This window comes from Lissotriton helveticus, chromosome 6 (genome assembly GCF_964261635.1).
Source record: "Lissotriton helveticus chromosome 6, aLisHel1.1, whole genome shotgun sequence".
In the NCBI taxonomy this organism is placed as follows: domain Eukaryota; kingdom Metazoa; phylum Chordata; class Amphibia; order Caudata; family Salamandridae; genus Lissotriton; species Lissotriton helveticus.
In genome coordinates this window covers 69,150,196-69,173,775 of record NC_136067.1, presented here as the reverse complement: position 1 = coordinate 69,173,775, position 23,580 = coordinate 69,150,196, and the positions used below count along the sequence as shown (strand labels likewise).

The window sequence follows — 23,580 nt, the reverse complement described above, 5'->3', positions numbered from 1 at the left end:
AACAAGATCCTTACAGATATCAGAGCGCTTCACAGAGACAGGGGTAGGGGCAGCAGGAATGAACAAGATAATGGGAGCAGTATAATAATCACTAACATAGTAGGATAACAGTAATGTACAGGAACATATCAATATACAATCAGGTAAACAAGTAATATAAGACGGCACAAGTCATTGATCCCACTACAGAAGGGTTCAGGTAAACCTTGGATGTGTGGATGGCTTATACCAATTTCTTAGGATAGAGAGAGCACTGGGTGGGAGCATCGGGAGGGTGATTCAATAAACCAAAGTGTATCATATATTGGTCGGTAGTAAGAGAGTAGCGTAGTAGTGTCACCATCAAGTAGGAGTATAGTGCCAAAGGACAAGGTGATCAGTGATACAAAGCGATGCAGAGTCTCAGATCCAGCACCTATAAAGTTCAGGAGATCTTGGCCAGAAGGATTGTTTTCACCTCTTTCTTGAAGAGTGCAGTGGAGGAGATAAGCCTGGTTTCCGGAGGGAGCGCATTCCAGATCCTGGGTGCCATTCCTGAGAAGGAGCGCTTGTATGTTTTTTCTTTCCGGAATCTACGAGGTTTCAGGAGTAGATTTTTTGTACTTCTATTGGATCTCGACCCTCCTGATATAGACAACTTTTGAGCAAGGTAGTTGGGTGCATTGTGGTGCACGGCCGAGTGTGTCATAACTGCAATTTTTAGCTGTATTCTGGCTTCAAAAGACAGCCATTTTAGAGACTTTAAGTCTGGGGATATATGCGAATGTTTTCTTGAGCCAATAATGAGTCTCGCGGCAGCGTTCAGGGAGGCTCTTAGGGGTGCTGTTGTGGATAGAGGGAGTCCGCTGAGGGCCACAATTCCGTAGTCTATGCGAGGGATGACTAAAGCTTGTACAGCAGTTTGGAAGTGTTTGGCAGGGAGGAAGGGTTTAAGTTTCCTAAGTGTGTTGATTTGGAAATTAGCTCCTTTTGTGGCTTTGCTAACGTGCTGTTGCATGTTGAGCTTGGCGTCGACTGTGATGCCTAGGGATTTCGCCGAATCCACGATGGTAGGTTGGACATTGAGTGCTGTTAGGTTATTGAGCCAGGTTTGGGTGGTGGAAATTTTCGCCGGGGGTGAGATGAGTAGGAACTCAGTTTTCAGCGCATTTAGTTTGAGGTGATTATCGGCCAACCAAGATTGAGTGTTACTAAGTGTGGAATTCAGAAGTTTGATATCTTCCGGGGATTGTAGCTTTAGGTAAAGTTGTGTGTCATCGGCGTACATATGGAATTGAACATTGGATGCTTGGAGCAAGGTGGCGAGCGGTTCCATGACGAGGTTGAACAGTGTGGGGGAGAGGGAGGATCCTTGTGGAACACCTAGATCTGCAGGCACCGGTGTAGATAGCACATTGTCGATCTTGAACTTCTGAGACCGGTTATGAAGGAAGGAAGAAAACCATTTGAGAACAGTTCCCGATAGACCCATTCTAGTGCTTAGCAGCTCCAGTAAGTTCTCATGTTTGACCGTGTCAAATGCTGAAGAGAGGTCAAGAAGGATGAGGAGGCAGGACTCATTGCGATCAAGGATTTGGAGGGCGTCATCAATTATGTGTGTCATAGCTGTTTCCGTGCTATGTTTCGCTCGGAAGCCTGATTGGTGAGGGTTGAGGAGGTCAAATTGGTCAATGTGTTTTGTTAGTTGGAATTGGACACATTTCTCCAGCAGTTTGGCCAGGGTGGGGATATTGGTGATAGGCCGGTATTTGTTCAGGTCAGACGGGTCAGCTGTGGGTTTCTTGAGTATAGGTGTGACTTGCCCCACCTTGAGGGAGTCTGGAATGAGACCTTGTTGAAGGGAGCTGTTGATGATTTTGGTCCAAAGAGGGAGGAGCAAGGGGATGAAGTCTTTTACTGCATTAGCAGGTAGGGGGTCTGTGAGGTGATTAGAGGGCTTCAAGGTGCAGAGCAGTTTGTGTATTGCTTCTTCCGAGTAGGTGTCGAAGTACAGCCATGATGCCTTGTTTTTAGGTTGAATGTTAGACATTCTGGTGTGGTTGGGGAATCGGCTTACATCCATGATGAGGTCATTTCTTATGTTGTCGGTCTTTAGCTTAAAGAAAGCAGAGAAGGCTTCACAGTGTGGGGTGTCGCTTGTTGCGCTGTTTGATTGTAAGGGTTGTGTCTTTGTTTGAGTCTTGATTAGTTCGAAAAGTTTTCTTGGCCTGTTTTTTGCTTGGTCCAGCTGGTGGCTAAAGAAGTCCGACTTTGTGCGCTTTATTTTCCTAAAGTAGGCATTTCTCTTGTTCTTAAGCGTTTTTAGATTCAGTGATGAGGGGTCAGATCTCCAGGTACGCTCTGCCATTCGCATAGTACACCTGTCGTCATTGAGTCTGCCGTCATACCAGGGGTTAGAAATTTTGGTGGAGACTCTCTTCAGTTGCAATGGGGCGACTTCATTGACTATTGAATTCATAGAGTCAAGGTAGTGGTCGGTCAGTGATTGAACATCCGAGGCACCTGAAGGGGGAAGGAGGAGACTGCCGATGTGGGGAGGCAGGGTAGTGGGGTTAAGATTCTTCATGTCCCTTTTCCAGGTTTTGGATTTGGTGGGTTGAGCCGGGTTAGGTTTAACTTTTTCGTTGATAAAGAATGTGATAATGTGGTGATCTGACCAGTCGCAGGGTTGGATCGCCTCCAGTTGGGTAGAGTCCTCTTTGGCGATGATGAGATCGAGTATCGAGCCTTTGTCGTGTGTTGGTCTATCGCATATTTGGGTGAGGTCAAGCGCATTAAGGAAAGTTTTGAGACTATTCACCACTGTGTCTTTCTGATCGTTCCAGTGGAGATTAAAGTCACCCAGGTAGACTTGGGTGATCTGCCGACCGGCATTGGATGTGATCGTGTCCATGAGTTGTTGGGTGAATATGAGGTTGTCACCAGGCGGGTGATAGATGAGATGTAAAGCACAAACTTGTTTGCCCTCGCTGGTGATATCGAGGCAGAGGAGTTCACAGGAAGTAAGGGAGGGGGAGGTGGTTTTAGTAACGGAGAGGTTGCTCCTAAAAATGCATGCAATTCCCCCGCCCGTCTTGCCAGGCCTGTCCAGTCTAATGATGTGATAATTGGGGGGGACTAATATGTCCATTATCGGGGTAGAGGCTTCAGTAAGCCACGTTTGTCAGAATGGCTAGGTCCAGATCCATTGCTGAGACGAGATCAGCGATGTCGGAGGAGTGTCTCTGGGCCGATCTGCAATTGAGTAGGATGCATTTGAGTTTGGGAGTGAGAAGGGTGGTCGAGCCTTCTAGAGAGAGGGGGACTTTTCTGAGGTTGTTAGGGATGGAACCTCTGTTGCTATGGGTTGGGAGCCTCAGAGGATTTGAGAGAATTGTGGGTATGCGGATGTGTGTGTTGGATATGTGTTTTACCGGACCTGGGCCATAAGAGCGTAGAAGAGAGCATAGGTCGCGGTCAGACAGTGAGTTGAGGACACGGTGGGGGCGGTGGGAGTTATTGCGAACGGGGATAGTCGGCCATCGCGGGGGTCGTTGGAGGCGAGGGTATGTAGGGAGGGGGCGTCGTTTGTAGGGTAGTGGGATGGTGGGAGGTAGACTGGGCTGTGAGAAGAGAAGGTCTTTGATTGCGTGGAGATCTTTTTTGACTTGTAGGAGATCCTCTTTGACTTGTTGGAGGGTGGATAAAGTCAGGTCAAGAGGAGGATTGGAGATGGCGTTGGTGGTGAGAGCCATTGGTGAATGGTTGAGTAGTGAGCTGGAAAGCGGGCAGGGTATCGAGGGGGGGGGATATGCTAGCGTTGTTGGAAGGTTCTACGGTGATAATGAGTGGGATGGCATTCGAAGTGTGGGCGGGTTTGTGGGCGAGGGGTGTGGGTGAAGTAGGGGGAGGGTGGGAGGCATAGGTAGTGTCGTCAGTGGGAGACGGTGCCGGTGAGTTGAAGAGTGAGTGAAGGCTGAAGACAGTGGGGGTGGCAGGAAGGTAGTGGGGGCTGAGAATGGGAGGGGAGAGAGGGGGGGATGCTAAGGTAAGGGAGGCGGTATGTTCTGTGGGACTGGTTGGGAGGGTGGGGGTGTCGTGAGTGAGAGTGGGGAGGGAGATGGATCTGCCGTGGGAGGGAATGATGGGGGGGGAGTTAAACTCCGGACGGTGGTGTGTTCAGAAGCGTTCATGGGGGGGTGTAGCGTGGGGGGAAGGGGGCGTGGGGGTATCGAGGATGTGGGTGTATCGAGGATGTATGGGGGGTGTACTCACGTGGGGGCTGAGAGTGGGGGGGGACAAAGGGTGGGATTTGTTATTGTGCGTGCTGTTCTGGTTCTGATCTAGGTAGGATGTGTTGTGGGTGGGGGAGAGAGGGATGGGAGAGGTATGAGTGGGGGTCAAAGGGGTATTGTTAGAGGGGCGGCTAGTGTATGAGGGGGAGAGATTTGTGGCTGCGCTTGGGGAGTGTGGGGCGGTAACAGCAGGTGGGCGATTGACTAGGGTGCTGGGGGTAGAGGTGAGGTTCGGGTGGATCCGACGCTGAGCTATGTTAGAAGTGTTGTGGGTGGGGGCTGCGACATCAGGGGTGATAGTGCTGGTGGGGTTCTGGGTGGAGGTCCGCAGCTTGGAAAGGTGCTCTTTGAACTTGGGGAACAGGTTGTCTAGTAGTTCCAGGTTCTTGTCCGTGGATTGAATTAGGACAATCCCGTTATTGTAGATAGTAATGGTGGTTCTGCCAGGGAAGAGTTGGGAAGGTGTGATAGAGAGAGTTATGCCATGAGCTGTTTTCCTGGTGGTGGAGACGGTGAGTAGGGTTAGAAACGCTTTTCTCCATTGGGCTGTGCGTGAGGTGTGGAAGATGATATCAATGTTTAGGGCTCCATTGCCCGGTGAGAAGTAGGTGTCGGCAAAGGGTGTTTCAGGGTGCGACCTCAAGAAGTTATGTTTAAAGCGTTTAGCGGCTTTTTTGGTGAGAGTGGAAGGGTAGTTGATTCTATATGTGTGCTTACCGATGAGATCCATGTTAGGATGGCTGTAACGTTGGGTGTGGGAGAAAAGACGACAATAAAACTGTCAGCCGTTGGTTACAGGGCACAGGAGTGACACTAGTGAGTGGCCAAAAGTAGCCAAAAGTATAAGAGGTAGCAGTCGATGCAATCCAGGAACAAACAGTGCGTAGGTGCAGCTTACACAATGTACAATATATGAGAGGTAGCAATCAGCTTACACCATGTACAATATATGAGAGGTAGCAACCAGTTAGGTGGAGCCAAATTGACACATCATAATGTAAGAGGTAGCAACGGTGTAATCCAGGTGTAGAAAGTGGCTGGGTGCAGCTTACATGACTAAACGAAGTAAATGAGGTAGTAATCAGTGCATCATAGTGGTAAAGTGAGATGGAAGTAGTTTACAATAATGAACCAAATAATTGAGGTAGCGGTCAGTGAATGATAGGGATAAAAGTGAGATAGGTGCAGCTTACCACATATACAGTATACAAATAGGGCTAAACTACTAATGAATTACTAGATCCAATATAGGTGCAAACAAATTACTGCAATAACAAGTATGGCACTAGTGAGCAGCCGGTAGAATATGAGGTAGCAATCAGTGCATTGTCGGTGAGGAAAAGTGGAAATGGGTGTAGGTTACATAAGGTGTAGAATATCAATAGTAATATAATACTGCAGTAAAAGGCAGACACTTAAGCACATCAAGAACACCAGGTTACATAAAGTGTAAAATACCAATAGTAATATAATACTGCAATAAAAGGCAGACACTTAAGCACACAAAGATTTAAATACAGAGCTATGTAAAGTCTGTGGTACTGATAGTAAATAATAGTCAGAAAGACTAGTCCATGATGGCTGCCAAAGAGAGAAAGAGTAGTCTAAAAATGGCCGCCAAGTTGGGAGGATAGAATCTTTAGCCCTCTTTTAGTTGTTGCTGTTTTCATAGCAGGGAAGAGCAGTTTCAGATTCTATTCCGGCTGGCTCAGGATCTTGCATGCCATGGGGAGTCTTATCTCAGTTTTGTTATCTTAAGTGGAGCTGCTGAGGGGCCTTGTGGGTTCAGGCGGTACAGGAGGGGATTAAATGCTCAGTTTATGGCCCCGGCCATTTTGAACAAAAGAGGTTTTTTTTTTTTGTTTTTTTTTTCAAAACTAAAACGAATGGGGCAAAATAAGTAACTTATCCAGCAAAAAACGAGTGGGGCACAGTAAATACCTTTATCAGCCATCACTTCAGCATGCGTTCTGCAGACCCAGCCTCAGGGGCAAATACGATCTCTTGCCAGCGTTTACATATCAGCAAAAACGAGTGAGACGAGCTGCACTGAAGCTGTTCAAGTCAGAATGCAAAAGGTATATTTGTGAGACGAGTGAGACGAGCTGCACTGAAGCTGTTCAAGTCAGAATGCAAAAGGTATATTTGTGCAGATGAGGGTTACATAGAGGTAGCCGATGTTAGTGCTATCATAGTTCTTTTCAATTGTTCAACGCATTTCCTGGGCATTTCCTGGGGGGGGTGGGCTGTTAGGCATCTTCTCTGTGTGCAGGCTTCGTGACGTTCAGCCGACCCACCTCCCAACTCTCCCGCCAGCTGCCCCTCACCTCCACAGCTCCCGGTGTGCAGTCGAGAGAGGCCAGATACACCTCCGTCGTGAGCCGCGCAGACCGGGGCTCCAGTGCGGAGACCAATCCTCCAGTGCCTCCGTCGCGCTCGTCGTCTTCCACGTAGGCTCTCTCAGCAGGAGGATCGGCCCCGTCGCCCCGCTCCGCACTACTGTGCTGGGGCACCTCCTCAACCACCACAGACTGCCCGCCTCGCCTACAGCACCTCCACAGTGCCCGTCAGTGGCTGGCGTCCCGGCAGACAGTCCCGACAGTCTTCAAACCGTCAACAGGGGGAACCGGAGCGGATGTGATGACCGATCCTATGCCCGCCAGTGATCGGCGACCACAGCAGACAGCCACGGCAGCGTCGGGGCACCAGACAGTAGCGCCTCTCCGACGCCCACAGCCTCCCTATTGCATTGCAAATGCTTGTTAGCTCATGTAGTTTGGGTTCGTGTGTGGGGTTCCCTGCTCATTCTCGGGGATGGGGGGTGGTGAGTTGAAACTGTTGTCCTGGAATGTTAATGGGTTGGGAGACAGAATAAAGCGGGGGTGGTCCTGCAGTTCCTCAGACGCTATTCTCCTGATGTTGTTCTCCTGCAGGAGACACATCTGATTGGTAACGTGTGTCACGCCTTGAATAGGCGGGGTTATCGTTTAGTCGCTCACTCTGGTTTCACTTCTGGTTCCCGGGGGGTGGGCATCCTTATCCGGTCCTCTCTCCCTTTCGAGATCGATGACGTGATACTTGATGATAGTGGGCGCTATGCCGTCCTCACTGGTAGATGGGAGGGTAAGACTCTCCATTCTTTCGGTCTATGTCCCCCCTGGCTTGCAGGCCCCGACTTGTGTTGATTCGGGTACGGTTATTCTTGGGTTACCCGAGGGTCTTCTTATTCTCGGTGGGGACTTTAACTCCGTGGTCTCTGGTGCTGCGGACCGTTCTCCCCCTTGGCAGTTGGTCAGGTCTCAGATGTGGCTTAGTGATTTCCTGGAGACTTTTGGATTTATTGATAGCTGGAGACTGATGCATCCCACCCAGCTCCAGTATACCTTCCATTCCGGGGCGCATGGTAGTCTCTCCAGGCTCGATTATTTCCTGATGCCATCAGCCCAGTCCTCCTGCATTGATGAGGTTCGACATCTTCCTAGGGGTATATCTGACCATTCTCCTTTGTGGCTTCGGTTTCGGGTTGGAGTTGGTAATGCGGGTAGGTTGGCCCCTATCAACCCTTGGTATTTCCGCAACCCTAAGACCCGTTCTGAACTAATGAAAACTATTGACCATTATTTCAATGACAATGTGGGGTCTGTTTCTTCATCTTTTTCTTTGTGGGAGGCCTTTAAGACAGTTATCCGAGGGCAGTCACTATCGCTTATTGCTGCTGCTAAGAAGGCGAAAAATGAGGAAATTGTGCGTATTGAAAATTATATCACTGCACTTGAGAATGAACTTGGTTCTGGGGCGGCACGTTTGGCTTCGCATTCCCTCAGTTTGAAGCAAGCTGACTACAAAGCCCTAGTCACTGATGCGGCGAAGGCGATGTACAGTGAGCAACAAGGCCGGCTGTATGACGTGGGAGACAAGGCTGGTAAACTGATTGCTTGGCTGGACAAGAAAGAGAGAGAGAATCGTGTTGTCCCGGTGATTGAGCGGCTGGATGGTGAGCGTGTTGCGGAGCCTGCGGGGATCGTTGACTGTTTTGTTGACCATTTTCAGACAGTGTACGCCTCGGTCTCCGACAGAGACGAGGATGATTCCCGGTTACTTCTTCGGGACATTGCGTTGCCTTGTCTTTCGGAGGATGACAGGGACCTCATGGACGCGCCTATCGCGGTCGATGAGATCGCGAGTGCTATCCGTTCCCTTCGATCTGGTAAGGCAATGGGTCCCAATGGCTTACCTATTGAATTGTATAAGTTACAACCCGATACCGTGGCTCCCTATTTAAAGGAGTTGTTTCTCGCTAGACCAGATAAGAAACGTAGGGGGAAGGGTCTGGATTTCTTTGTCCGCCCAGATTACTGTCACGCTACAGTACAACAGAGATGGCAATTTCGCCAACTGATTCCAGCTTTCCAGGCGAAGGGTGCCCAGGCTTTTCTTCTCAATCCATCTAAGCTGAAAGTAATATTTAAAGAAAGATCATACTTTCTTACTACAGAGGGAGCTGCGAAAGATTTGTTAAGTTCTTTTTGAGAACTGGTCTATTTCTTCTTTTCCTTTTTCTCTCCCTTCTCTCTAGGATGACTTTGCGGGGGGATACTAGTAGTAGTACTAATGTATGAGTCTTCTAATATTAGACATGGATAACATTGATGGTATTGACTGTGATTACTTATAGTTGACCTGCTTTCTCTTGTTTTATCATCATTCTTTTTTTTCACACATTGTCAATCGGTTAAAGACATATACATATACAATAATTGCTCATCTTATAGGAGAGGGAGTCCCGAGACACAAGCTGTTCTTCACATCATCGCTTTGGGGGACCTTACAGTCCCTTTGCCTGATTGTGGGGAGGGTTGGGGGGTTGGGAGGGGGGTGGCGAGGGTGGAGGGGTTGAAGGGAGCGGGGTCACGGGGGGGCAAGCATAGTCAGGACAAGGTTTTGAATTTCGGTATTATTGAGAATAATTTGTTTCACGATATGGTTTATCATGTGAATATATTAAATGGAGGATGAACACTATTAGGAATGGCTCATTTGTGAACTTGGAGTCACTCAAGAGGTGTGGTATAGAAATAGTAAAGATGGGGTCCAGCCAGCCTTATATTTTAGATCATATTTACAACAAGGGGTGGTGAGGGACAGAGTCTCTGAATTAAGCAGAATACTCTCACCTAGTCAAAAGATCAGGGCTAGATCCAACACCGTTTTTTAGCTCATTGCACCATCCCAGTTTCAGAACCTGGCTGTATGCAAATTAGTCTGTTCCTGTCCCAGTGCATGATGGGAACAGGACAAACCAAACTACAAAAGCCAATTCTTACACTGGGAAGGAAACAAGCTTCCGGGGACCGGTTTCTGGCATTACAGCCGTCTTCGGCCCGGCTTGCTTGAATCCTGATGGTGCAATGAGCAAGGGACTCATGTCTGAGTATACCCTTCCACGCTTAGGGTGGACAAAAATATTTACAACAAGGGGTGGTGAGGGACAGAGTCTCTGAATTAAGCAGAATACTCTCACCCAGTCAAAAGATCAGGGCTAGATCCAACACCGTTTTTTAGCTCATTGCACCATCCCAGTTTCAGAACCTGGCTGTATGCAAATTAGTCTGTTCCTGTCCCAGTGCATGATGGGAACAGGGCAAACCAAACTACAAAAGCCAATTCTTACACTGGGAAGGAAACAAGCTTCCGGGGACCGGTTTCTGGCATTACAGCCGTCTTCGGCCCGGCTTGCTTGAATCCTGATGGTGCAATGAGCAAGGGACTCATGTCTGAGTATACCCTTCCACGCTTAGGGTGGACAAAAATATTTACAACAAGGGGTGGTGAGGGACAGAGTCTCTGAATTAAGCAGAATACTCTCACCCAGTCAAAAGATCAGGGCTAGATCCAACACAGTTTTTTAGCTCATTGCACCATCCCAGTTTCAGAACCTGGCTATATGCAAATTAGTCTGTTCCTGTCCCAGTGCATGATGGGAACAGGGCAAACCAAACTACAAAAGCCAATTCTTACACTGGGAAGGAAACAAGCTTCCGGGGACCAGTTGTAGTCTGGTCTGCCCTGTTCCCATGATGCACTGGGCCAGGGACAGACTAATTTGCATACAGCCAGGTTCTGAAACTGGGATGGTGCAATGAGCTAAAAAACGGTGTTGGATCTAGCCCTGATCTCTTGACTGGGTGAGAGTACTCTGCTTAATTCAGAGACTCTGTCCATCACCACCCCTTGTTGTAAATAATTTTGTCCACCCTAAGCGTGGAAGGGTATACTCAGATGTGAGTCCCTTGCTCATTGCACCATCAGGATTCAAGCAAGCCGGGCCGAAGACGGCTGAAATGCCAGAAACCGGTCCCCGGAAGCTTGTTTCCTTCCCAGTGTAAGAATTGGCTTTTGTAGTCTGGTCTGCCCTGTTCCCATGATGCACTGTGCCAGGGACAGACTAATTTGCATACAGCCAGGTTCTGAAACTGGGATGGTGCAATGAGCTAAAAAACGGTGTTGGATCTAGCCCTGATCTCTTGACTGGGTGAGAGTACTCTGCTTAATTCAGAGACTCTGTCCATCACCACCCCTTGTTGTAAATAATTTTGTCCACCCTAAGCGTGGAAGGGTATACTCAGATGTGAGTCCCTTGCTCATTGCACCATCAGGATTCAAGCAAGCCGGGCCGAAGACGGCTGAAATGCCAGAAACCGGTCCCCGGAAGCTTGTTTCCTTCCCAGTGTAAGAATTGGCTTTTGTAGTCTGGTCTGCCCTGTTCCCATGATGCACTGGGCCAGGGACAGACTAATTTGCATACAGCCAGGTTCTGAAACTGGGATGGTGCAATGAGCTAAAAAACGGTGTTGGATCTAGCCCTGATCTCTTGACTGGGTGAGAGTACTCTGCTTAATTCAGAGACTCTGTCCATCACCACCCCTTGTTGTAAATAATTTTGTCCACCCTAAGCGTGGAAGGGTATACTCAGATGTGAGTCCCTTGCTCATTGCACCATCAGGATTCAAGCAAGCCGGGCCGAAGACGGCTGAAATGCCAGAAACCGGTCCCCGGAAGCTTGTTTCCTTCCCAGTGTAAGAATTGGATTTTGTAGTCTGGTCTGCCCTGTTCCCATGATGCACTGGGCCAGGGACAGACTAATTTGCATACAGCCAGGTTCTGAAACTGGGATGGTGCAATGAGCTAAAAAACGGTGTTGGATCTAGCCCTGATCTCTTGACTGGGTGAGAGTACTCTGCTTAATTCAGAGACTCTGTCCATCACCACCCCTTGTTGTAAATAATTTTGTCCACCCTAAGCGTGGAAGGGTATACTCAGATGTGAGTCCCTTGCTCATTGCACCATCAGGATTCAAGCAAGCCGGGCCGAAGACGGCTGAAATGCCAGAAACCGGTCCCCGGAAGCTTGTTTCCTTCCCAGTGTAAGAATTGGCTTTTGTAGTCTGGTCTGCCCTGTTCCCATGATGCACTGGGCCAGGGACAGACTAATTTGCATACAGCCAGGTTCTGAAACTGGGATGGTGCAATGAGCTAAAAAACGGTGTTGGATCTAGCCCTGATCTCTTGACTGGGTGAGAGTACTCTGCTTAATTCAGAGACTCTGTCCATCACCACCCCTTGTTGTAAATAATTTTGTCCACCCTAAGCGTGGAAGGGTATACTCAGATGTGAGTCCCTTGCTCATTGCACCATCAGGATTCAAGCAAGCCGGGCCGAAGACGGCTGAAATGCCAGAAACCGGTCCCCGGAAGCTTGTTTCCTTCCCAGTGTAAGAATTGGCTTTTGTAGTCTGGTCTGCCCTGTTCCCATGATGCACTGGGCCAGGGACAGACTAATTTGCATACAGCCAGGTTCTGAAACTGGGATGGTGCAATGAGCTAAAAAACGGTGTTGGATCTAGCCCTGATCTCTTGACTGGGTGAGAGTACTCTGCTTAATTCAGAGACTCTGTCCATCACCACCCCTTGTTGTAAATAATTTTGTCCACCCTAAGCGTGGAAGGGTATACTCAGATGTGAGTCCCTTGCTCATTGCACCATCAGGATTCAAGCAAGCCGGGCCGAAGACGGCTGAAATGCCAGAAACCGGTCCCCGGAAGCTTGTTTCCTTCCCAGTGTAAGAATTGGCTTTTGTAGTCTGGTCTGCCCTGTTCCCATGATGCACTGGGCCAGGGACAGACTAATTTGCATACAGCCAGGTTCTGAAACTGGGATGGTGCAATGAGCTAAAAAACGGTGTTGGATCTAGCCCTGATCTCTTGACTGGGTGAGAGTACTCTGCTTAATTCAGAGACTCTGTCCATCACCACCCCTTGTTGTAAATAATTTTGTCCACCCTAAGCGTGGAAGGGTATACTCAGATGTGAGTCCCTTGCTCATTGCACCATCAGGATTCAAGCAAGCCGGGCCGAAGACGGCTGAAATGCCAGAAACCGGTCCCCGGAAGCTTGTTTCCTTCCCAGTGTAAGAATTGGCTTTTGTAGTCTGGTCTGCCCTGTTCCCATGATGCACTGGGCCAGGGACAGACTAATTTGCATACAGCCAGGTTCTGAAACTGGGATGGTGCAATGAGCTAAAAAACGGTGTTGGATCTAGCCCTGATCTCTTGACTGGGTGAGAGTACTCTGCTTAATTCAGAGACTCTGTCCATCACCACCCCTTGTTGTAAATTATATTTTAGATCAACATCACGGTGAGAAAACTTAGAATTTGTTCATGGAATATATGTGGCCTCAATAACAGGAGGAAAAGGCAGTTATGTGCTCAAATGATACAGAGTATGCGTATAGATGTACTGTGTTTGCAAGAAACACACCTCCCCTGGGCTGATAGACACTTTTTTAAAGATCTTGGCATGCATCTATTAGGATGTACTCGTCAAGGTACTACAACTAAAGGGGTGGCAATACTTATAAAAAGAGGGCTTGGTCATCTCAAGCGTATTAAGGCTGATCAACTTGGTAGATGGGTGATTCTAGAGATTAACATTGATAATAAAGCCTGGACAATCTGCTCAATCTATGCTTCTAATTCAGATGACCCTGATATTCTGAATTTTTTGAGTTTAGAATTAGCTGAATGGCCATCTTCTTTAATATTATGTGGGGACCTAAATATCCATTTAGGAGGGGGGATGGATATTCATAGCAATTCATCATACTCTGGCCTTAAGAAAAAGACTTATATGGCACTAAGAGGCTTAGTTTTAGAATATGGGCTCTCCGATGTTGGATATGTTACAAATCCCGCCACACCTGGATTTACCTTTTTCTCAGCGCCTCATCAAAAGCTGGTGCGGCTGGATTATTTTTTTATAACCACTCCACTCATTAATCACACTTAGTATTAAATTTTTCCTCGTGTAATCTCGGACCATAACCCAATTCTAATAGAGGTGAAAATAGAGGTTGGTACTGCTTCTAAGTCTACATCTTGGTCTTTTGATCGGAAACTTTTGGCCGACCCAACTTATATTCAATACATGGGGAAATGGATAACTGAGTTCCTTGAATTTAACAGAGGAAGTGCATCCTCCCAAATAGTATGGGACACTTTTAAGGCAGGGGTGCGCGGAGAGACACTAGCTTATACGATTAAAAAGCAGAAAACTATACGAAATAAAATGGAGTCTTACTATAGAGCAGTACAGGAGTGGGAGGAGAAGCTGGCCTCGGCTATTTCTTTAGCCCAAAATACAGAACCCATCAAGACTACTCTTGCTATTCATAAAGCAAGGCTCCTTGAAATATTTGCAACAAAACTGGCAGAACAGGCGGCAATCTTCAGAACCCAGATTTACGAAATGGGAGAGAACTCTGGCAGGATCCTGGCAAAAAAGACCAGGCAAAGATTAGCGTCAAATGGTATTGATGCCATTCAGGATGAGGCAGGACGAATATATACTAAAGCTGAGGAGATTCTGGAAGTCTTTCGACAATTTTATTCTAAGCTATATGAGCAGGAAGTCCTGGATTATTCTAGTGAATCTTTTCTGAACTTCATCACCAGCGATAATGTCTCTAAACTAACCACGGAGCAGTTTCAGATTTTAGATTCCAATATTACTTGGGAGGAAATAGAGACCGCCCTACTATCTCTTCCAGTTGGTAAAGCAATGGGTCCTGACGGTATCCCGCTGGAGTTTTTTTAGGATATTCAGAAATCTTTTAAAACCTGATTTATTGACTACTTTTCTGGAAGCCCAGAAAGGGCAGGCCCCACCTTCTTGGGGGCAATCAACAATAATGGCATTTATCAAAAAGGATAAACCCCCCCTTAATCCGGCATCTTACCGCCCGATCTCACTTATCAATGCTGATAGCAAAGTGTTTTCAAAAATTTTAGCGGCACGCATCTCTTCGGTAATTTCTAGCATAGTTTCAAGATGGCAACACGGATTTATTCCCAAGCGAGACACTGCTGATCATGTTCGGAGAATTATCGCGCTGCTGGATTGGGCGGAGAGTACGAATACAACTATCGGGGTCACCCTGTTGGATGCCGAGAAGGCATTCGACAGGGTGGCTTGGCACTACTTGTGGGATGTACTGTATTTTAAGGGATTCGGCCCCGTTATGAGGTCGGCCTTAAAAGCCTTGTATAAAACACCTACCTCATGTATTAAAATCGGGTCGGACAAATCCACCTTATTTCCTATCCACCGAGGTACAAGACAAGGTTGTCCTGTATCCCCGCTCCTCTTCGCTATTTATATAGACATCTTCCTCAATGAATTGAATTGTACGAAGGATATTACACCGGTAGTGGTGGCAGGTACCTCCTACAGGGCACTGGCATACGCGGACGACGTGGTGATTACCACCTCGGACATTGTAAAAGCCATCCCAAAGATAGAGGAATTGGCCAACCAGTTTGGAGCCTTTTCGGGCTACAAATTAAACATGTCTAAAACACAAATATTAGTTGTTGGCCAAAATCCTCCCGTTCTATCTAATGTAGTCCCTGTTGCAACTTATCTAGGAGTGAAGATCACATCCCCAGTGTCACTGATTCCAGAACTAAACTTCAATCCTATTCTGGAAATGGCTAATTCCATGTTGGAGAGAATTGACCACTTTCATTTGTCTTTGCACGGGAGGAATAATGTACTGAAAATGTCAATTCTACCGAAATTTCTTTACCTTTTTAGAACCATTCCCCTTGAGTTTCCCCTAACCTTTTTTAAACAAGTGGAAAGGATGTCAGGGAGATTTTTGTGGGGATACAAAAACCATCGGAGAGCTCATCAAAAAATGATACTTCCAAAAGCTAGGGGGGGCTGGGGCATTCCACACTTTTTTTTCTACTATTTGGCTTCAGTATTGCAATTCATAACCCCATTAATAATTGGCGATCGGGCGCCGATCCTGGATGCGTATTCCCCGTCAATTTATGAATTTGCTCTAGTGGTAGAAGCTCGGGGGTGTTTTCTAAAACACGTTGAGCCGAGCTATTATAAAAAAACAAAATTTAAGATCCTAAAAGCAGCATTCCGGGCTTGGAAGTCCATAAGGCGAATTGCTAGTATACCAAAAATCACGAGATATACCCCCCTTATCTCTCAATCTATTTTCCCATCTGTTTTTAGAGACACTATCATGGAAAGCTGGCGTCACCGGGGTATTCGTTATCTGGGTGATCTATGGCTAAATAGCCGTATCGTATCTTTTTCAGAGCTCCAGAGAAAGTTTAATCTCTCTTACACCGATTATTTTAAATACCTTCAGGTGCGTAGTTTTCTTAATAACCTAACGCCTCAGGAATCTGCTGGGTTATTGCGGATCCCTTTGATGGACTCCTTTTTTATTCAAAGAAAAATTGGCTTTTTTTTACAATTTATTGCTTTCTTTTCTTCCAGATGATTTAGCCTACATACAATTAAGATGGGGCGAGAAGCTGGGCTCTAATGATATTAAGATCAAGGATTCTATATATCTGGCTAATTCTATTCTTTTTTCTGGTAGAAGTCGGGCGCAACACTACATGGCGTTGTTTGATCTATATTACACACCAGCCAAAATATCCAAATGGGGAGTCTCATTCGGCACATCATGTAATAGATGCGGGCTGCATGCGGCAGATGCTGTCCATATGTTTTTTCTATGTCCACAACTAACTGCATTTATAGCGGATATTCAAACTTTCTTATCTCTGATTCTTGGCATGCCAGTAGAATTAACACCGGAGCTTGTACTGATTGGAGTATCCCCGGTAGTAGTTCCTGTGGAGAAAAGAAATCTGATATTTAAATCTATGGGAATTTTGCGTTCATGTGTTACCCAAGACTGGATTAGCCCGGATCCGCCATCCTTTTACACATGGAGGGCTCGCTTCTTGTCTATGTATTATGTTGAACATGCCATATATAGAACAAAAGGCAAGAAAAAAAGGATAAGTGGTATGAAAATGTGGGCGCCAGTTGAAAGGTGGATTGAGGGGAAATTGGGGTAATTTATGTTTTTTGTCCTCTTCGGTTCTCCTCTACTCGCTATTGTTTGGTTTTACTTTCTTCAGGCTAATGTATGCTGGTATTACTTATGATCGAATACATGATATGCAATGTATTATGCTCTTTTTATTCTCTGTTGAAAGCCTGTATAAAATCTGACTTGCTTGCATAAAATAAAAAGAAATATAAAACATTTTTTAAAAAAAGGAGATGTTTCTGGAGGCTTTGGACTCTGGTGCCCTGCCCGCTGATCAGCGACTTGCTACCATTGTGGTTCTCCATAAGGAGGGCAAGCCTCGTGATCGCTGTACCTCGTACAGACCCATTTCACTGCTTAATGCTGAACCCAAAATTCTCGCTAAATTGTTGGCCAATCGCTTGGTTGCTGTGATTGGGGACTTGGTCCATCCGGATCATTCCGGTTTCATCCCGCATCGCAACACGGCCCTTAACCTGCGGAGGCTCCATGGCGTTCTCGCGAGGGCTGCGACGCTTACTGAGTCGGCCATTTTGGTTTCCCTTGACGCTACGATGGCTTTTGATACCATTGAGTGGCCCTATCTTTGGGCTGTTCTTTCGAAGTTTGGGTTCGGCCCGGGGTTCATTGCTTGGGTTAAACTTCTTTATGCGAAGCCCCTGGCTCAAGTGGTGGTCAATGGTAAGGTGTCCGGGACTTTCATGCTCGGGCGTGGTACCCGGCAGGGTTGCCCGTTATCTCCGTTACTCTTTGCCCTTGCATTGGAACCGCTGGCTGAGTGGCTCCGTTGGGAGCCTTCCTTAAAGGGCATTCGGTGGTCCCCTGACTTTGAGGATCGTGTCTCGCTTTACGCGGACGACATCCTCCTTTACCTTACCTCCCCTTGGAAATCTCTTAATGTGCTTTTCGATGTTCTTACCTCCTTCGGGAAGAACTCGGGTCTCGTCATTAATTGGACCAAATCTTGTGTGTACGTTTTGGCTGGGGGTCTTCCCCCCTTGCCTCTTAGATGTCCTATTCAAGTGGCTGAGACTGGCTTTAAATACTTGGGGATCTATATCTCCTTGGATGCCACCGTTCGCTATGAACGCAATTTGCTACCTCCTCTTCAAAGATTGAAGATGGATGTCGCTCGCTGGCGTAAGTTGCCGTTGTCCCCGTTGGGTCGTGCGGCCCTATTTAAAATGATGTCGCTGCCCAGATTTCTGTATGCTCTCCAGAACTCGTTTGATCTTGTTCCCTCTCGGTATTTTCGTGAGGTGGAGGGCCTGCAGAGGCGACTGCTCTGGGACGGCCGCGTGCGCATTGCCCTGTCTAAGCTTACCTTACCGTGGTATGACGGAGGTATCGCACTTCCTGACATCAGGCGCTACTATTGGGCTTCCCAGCTGAGCGCGGTTAATCACGCGACGTATGCCCCCGGCCCGGCCCCTGCTTTTGAAATGGATAAACACCTTTTGTCTGGTGGGACTTTCACCAGGGCGCTTTATTCCCGTAGGCTTTGTGGTTCGCTGACTGGACCCACTAGGATGGCGGTACGAGTGTGGCACGATGCGACTGCGGCTCTTGGTTGGCGTGACAGATTCACTCTAGCGACCCCCCTGTATGATTCTGAATGTTTGGGCAATTTGTGGCGAACGAAAGGATTTGATAAATGGGACATGATTGGTATTAGCAAGGTGGGGGATCTTTGGTCCAAAGGTGATGTGAAGTCCTTTACGGTGCTACAGGCTGAATACGACCTGGGGGATTAAGAATATTTTCGTTATCTGCAGGTCCGACATGCTCTTTTGTCGGTTTTCACTGTGGGCTCGGATCTACCTGAATCATCTCCCCTTGAGGAACGTTTACTTGACGGACATGTACCCGATAGTACGATTTCCCTGACTTATAAGAAGCTCATAAATAATAGGGCCGATCTGCTAGTGCGCCTCAGGGCCTCGTGGAACGCTGATGGTCTGGAACTAGATGATGAGGACTGGCAATCAGCCTTGTCCTCACCTAAGGAGGTCGCCATCCCAGCTCGCCTCCGATTTGTTCAGCTCAAGATCCTCCAACGTGTGTATGTCACTGGTCCGAGTCTGGTTCGCATGGGTTTTTCTGAGGATGATCGGTGTAAGCGTGGATGTGGTATGCAAGGCACCTTCCTCCATATTCTGTGGGAATGCCCGGTGGTTTGTAAATTCTGGTCTGGTGTACATGCTGTGATGGAAAGGGTGACTGGTGTCGCCCTGCTTCCCAAAGCCAGGCGTTGCCTTCTCAATGTCTGTGAACCAAATGACTACAATACGGCCCAGATTACCTGGGCGACCCTGGGGAATATGATTGTGAAACGTGATATTGCACAGCTGTGGGGTTCTAACAGTTCACCTAGAGTTTCGTCCTGGAAGGAAAATATGGACTGGTGCATGTTTAGGGAAAAGACTGTATATCTGTCGCGGGGTCGACCCAGGAAATGGAGTAGAATTTGGTCACAGTGGAACTCCTATCGTGGCGATATTTGCACCCCCCCACAGACTTTGGATCCGGATGTCGCTTTGTCCCCATGATTAACGTTCCATTTATTGGTTTTATGTGTTACTGACTCTCTCCTTGCTGCCCCCCCCATTTTCCTTTGTATCCTGCTGGTTTGATACGTGATACTGCAGTGGAGTGCCTACTGCGCAGACCCATGACATGCTGATATATTGTCCTTATTGCCTTGTGATGTTTGTTGTGCGTTTCTGTTTTTGTTTTAATAAAAGTTTCAAAAAAAAATAAAAAAAATAATGGACTATGGCCTGAGACCATTCAACAAAGATAATAGCATGAACATCCTCTATTTTCCAGTTCCAACCTCTGATTGATGAAGTGAGTATATACTTTTCATTTCTGATATAACCGTGTGCAAATCTGCTCTCTGGGCACTCGGATTGTCCAAAGGAATCTTTTCCAAACAGTTCTCCTATTTCATAGGGGCTGCAGGAAATGTTCAGTATTTGGTTTCATGGTGTGTTGTGACATTCCAAGTGTCATGTGTTGTGCCCGAGACCTGGTATTTCTGTCCTGTTGCATATTAGTTTGTGATAAACAGTGGGTGTCCTTCTCTGGGCATCCACCCAGAAGAATTTAAGGCTGCAGTACCACCAGGGATTTCCTCAAATCGGGCTGTGAAATTTGTTCCGCAGCCCACATCAGGGCCTCTTGGTCTGGTCTCCATAGGTTAGACCTCACTTGGTCCATTTCCAGGCCCCCATTGGAACGCAAGTAACTTGTCTCCTGTCAATGGTGCCACAGCATAATCACCCTCTCCTTGTTGCAGACTGTTCAAGATGCCTGTGCCCTTGTTCTAAAATAATCATTCCTCCTATGTCTGGATATTTGGCTGTATATATCATACTCTGATACCGCTTGGTCTCACCTTCAAACAGTGCCACCAGACAGGGCCTGAGGCGTGGTGCTATCACCAGCTCACCTCGTTGCTGCTCTTTCCTGGGATATCTGTGTACCTATGCAAGTCTACTGGACGGTCAGGTGGAACGGATGTATGACGGTACAACGTGTACCGTCACAACGCATCCCTTTACCACACATCCCTTACAACGCAAGTCGTTACCACGACTTGCGTTGGGGGGCGCGGATTTCGAATAGTATAATTTACTATTCTAACACCAGTCCCCGTGGACCCTAGGGAAGGTGTTTGGATAGTAAATTTACTATTTTTAATCCTTTAGTGCCCTCCAGCGCAAGTCGTGGTAACGACTTGCGTTGTAAGGGATGCGTGCTAAAGGTACCGCATTGTAAAAACTTCGTGGTAAATGATGGTTCCAGGTGGAACCTACCAGGTACTGTTTTGCAACACCTCTAGTAGATCTCCACTGGAGTCTAAAGTGCTATTTAGTGTGCGCTGGTGTCGTATAGTTCCTATAAACCTATATATGATCTGGCCGTTTAGACAACATAGACTGTGGGATTGATGTCGGACTGATTCCAGACACCCCCACCGGGTATGTTCGCCTGTATACCAGCTAGCTCACAGTGCCACTGTGAACTCCTCTTACCAATGAGAGAATAGTTCTTGGCAACTATCCAACAGGGATAGTGGAAACAGTACAGAAATTTTGCTCAGTCTCTCCTGCTTACTTTGTCTCATAGAGATGCACATAATACATGCTGGACACGTTTTCAATAAGCATTTATTGAACCAGCATCATTTTAGTGTAAAATAGGTGTGCTGAAACAACCATAAGACAGAAACGGATATAAACGATATTAAGCACCAACAGAGTAAATGGATGGTAGATTTCTACCATAGTACTAAAATAATGGATATATGCAAGTATATAAATACATGACAATAATAATGCGTACTGCTACGAAGCAACCCTAACTTGAGGTATCTAAGTGTACCTAGCATATATGAAGGTGTAAAGCCAAGAATCCCCCCTAGGCTGAAGCCAACCCCATTACCTGAAGTGAGCGACTGTGGGACCCCGTCTTGGTCTCGAGATGGACCCCCCCCCTGCTGGGCCCCATCCCTCCTTCTAAATCTCTGGTTAAAAACTTAGGAGTGTGGTTGGACTCTTCGCTGAACTACCAAACTCACACCAAAAGAGTAGCAGCGACATGCATCGGGCTGCTGAGAAGCCTTAATTCCATTCTAGGCTTCTTTGACTCCAAAACACGTCAGCTCATAGTCCAATCCACCATCCTCTCCCGGTTGGACTATGCTAGCGTCCTATTGTTGGGCGCTAACAAAGCCGAGACAACCAGACTTCAGCGAATCCAGAATTCAGCGGCTTGGGCAATAGTCGGCCTTCCCAGAAGATGCTCTGCTAGAGCCACCATACATAGACTCCACTGGCTCCCCGTGGAAGCCCGTATTCAATTTAAGGCCCTCACTACTGCTTTCAAAATCCTCAAAACTGATGGTCCCGAATTCCTTCGTCCGCTCCTAACACCCTACACCCCCCTACGCAATCTTCGCTCCATGGATCAACATTTAGTAGTGGTCCCCCGCACGAAACTCTGCCGTATTGGGGGTCGCTCCTTCAGATTATTGGGAGCAAAACTCTGGAACTCCCTTCCCCTGAACATCCGCCGCCTTGACAACCTGTCCGCTTTTCGCAAAGCAATAAAAACTCACCTGTTCCCTCTACTGTAAGCTTCTGCTCTCCCCACCCCCCCTCCAAGTAGGTTGTGCTATGGTTCTTAGCACCGGGACGCCCCGTTGCTGGGGCAGCTGTCGCGCTCAACAAACCCGTAACATAACATAACATAAGAGGGATGTCTGACCACTGTAAGCTGGAGTGTCTGCGTGCAGGAACATCAGCGCCTTGCGTCAGTGTGTCAGCATGGAAGTCTTTTTCTCCTCTCTCTGCCCTGGCAAAGGTATGGTGTATATATTCCAAAAGGATACCCTCGGGGAATTCTACCTTGCTGTGTTCTGTTGGCCGAGGATGACTGAAGGGATTACCCTTATACATAGCTATTATGCAGAAGATGGTAATCCTTTTGTAATTTTGCGAATCTTCATGCATAATTAATTAGGCTAGTTTTCGGGATAAACCACACGACATTTTATGCAGTGCTTAACTAGGTAAAATGTCAATACCAACACCTGTTATGTAGTATAATGGTACCGTAAATGTAGGTGGAAGGTCAGGAGAATACTCTGGCCTATATTGTCGTACCCTTTTAAACATAACACTGGAGAGCATATATCTTCACAGAGGTTATCCTTCGTACTTCTCAACCTACCCATCTCTTACTCCCCGAGAGTCGTAACAGGGCCCAGTTGAAAAATTCTCCAGGAGCTCCGCAGAGAAACTGCTGTCCGCCTGCCATTTTAACCAGAAGTATTGTTGTCCACTTTTAAGGTTGGTGGTAGTAGTAATTCGGTCATCTGAATATATGAAAGATCTAACGGAGAAGAAGTTGTCTGGCCTATAGCTATTCTTCTTTAGTGTATGTATTTTTCTAATATTCAGATGGCTCTTTCCCTCCTCCCATTGTATGTGGTTCTGATCATTTCCTTTCCCTTTTTAAGTGTTTGTAAAATTGGAATTACAGATGCCTTTGATGGGGAGTAACGCTCTGAGTCTGTCCACTCTATTGGGTCTGGAGTGTGATTTAATGATGTGAATAGGCTGTAAATCACACGTTGTTAGATTGAATGTATTTTTCCACTGCTGTATAACATTTTTACTAAGTGTTGTCAGTCTGATTATAGGAAATAATTCAAACATGTGAGTCTATGAAAAAAGTCTAGTTACTGGTAAGTGCGTGTGCTTTAAACATTATTGATATTGTTTTCTATTTTCTATTTCACCTGATGCCATGTTTTGTTGTCTTTATTGTAAAAGGGAACCATATTTGTTTGTTTCAGATACCAGACCAGGTTCGGGTTGCCCCTCATTCTTCTGATGCAAAGTACAAATTCTATCAGCTGATTCAGGTAAAAAGGTCAATGCCCCAAAACTATTTTTAGATCCTGTAAAACCTCCAGGTGACTCATTTGTGTAGGTTTAGAAATTGTTGTTGCTTTGATTTCAGCATCTGTTCTGAAGAGCATTTTTTTCACTAAAGTCACAATTTTTTATTAGAGAGCAGTACAATGCATCACTTTCTCTTCTGAACGGCAGTAATTTATTTTGTCATTTGTTGTGTTATGCTTTTTATTGTGTACTTTTAGCATTTTGAAAAGCTGTACAACTAACAAAGGCATCTATCTTTAGCTTCCATCCATACACCTGCTTAACGCATTGTGGTCCTTTAAACTTCTACGTAGAGCAGACCGCTTCCTATTTTTGGGTGCAGAATAATAGCTCAAAATACTGTGAAGTAAGCCACTATTTTATTAAATACACTGGCAGCATAAGCAAGTTCATATGGAATGAAA

General features: G+C 46.7%; 1 protein-coding gene across 1 annotated transcript in view; it reads left to right on the top strand.

Moving 5' to 3' along the window:
- The window catches only part of CMTR1 (cap methyltransferase 1), a 650,563-nt gene that overhangs the window by 309,362 nt on the left and 317,621 nt on the right, over positions 1–23,580 (top strand). Inside the window, exon 16 of the mRNA XM_078647373.1 lies at positions 23,068–23,136. Coding sequence (XP_078503499.1) covers positions 23,068–23,136 — 69 coding nt within the window. The remainder of the gene's footprint in view (positions 1–23,067; positions 23,137–23,580) is intronic.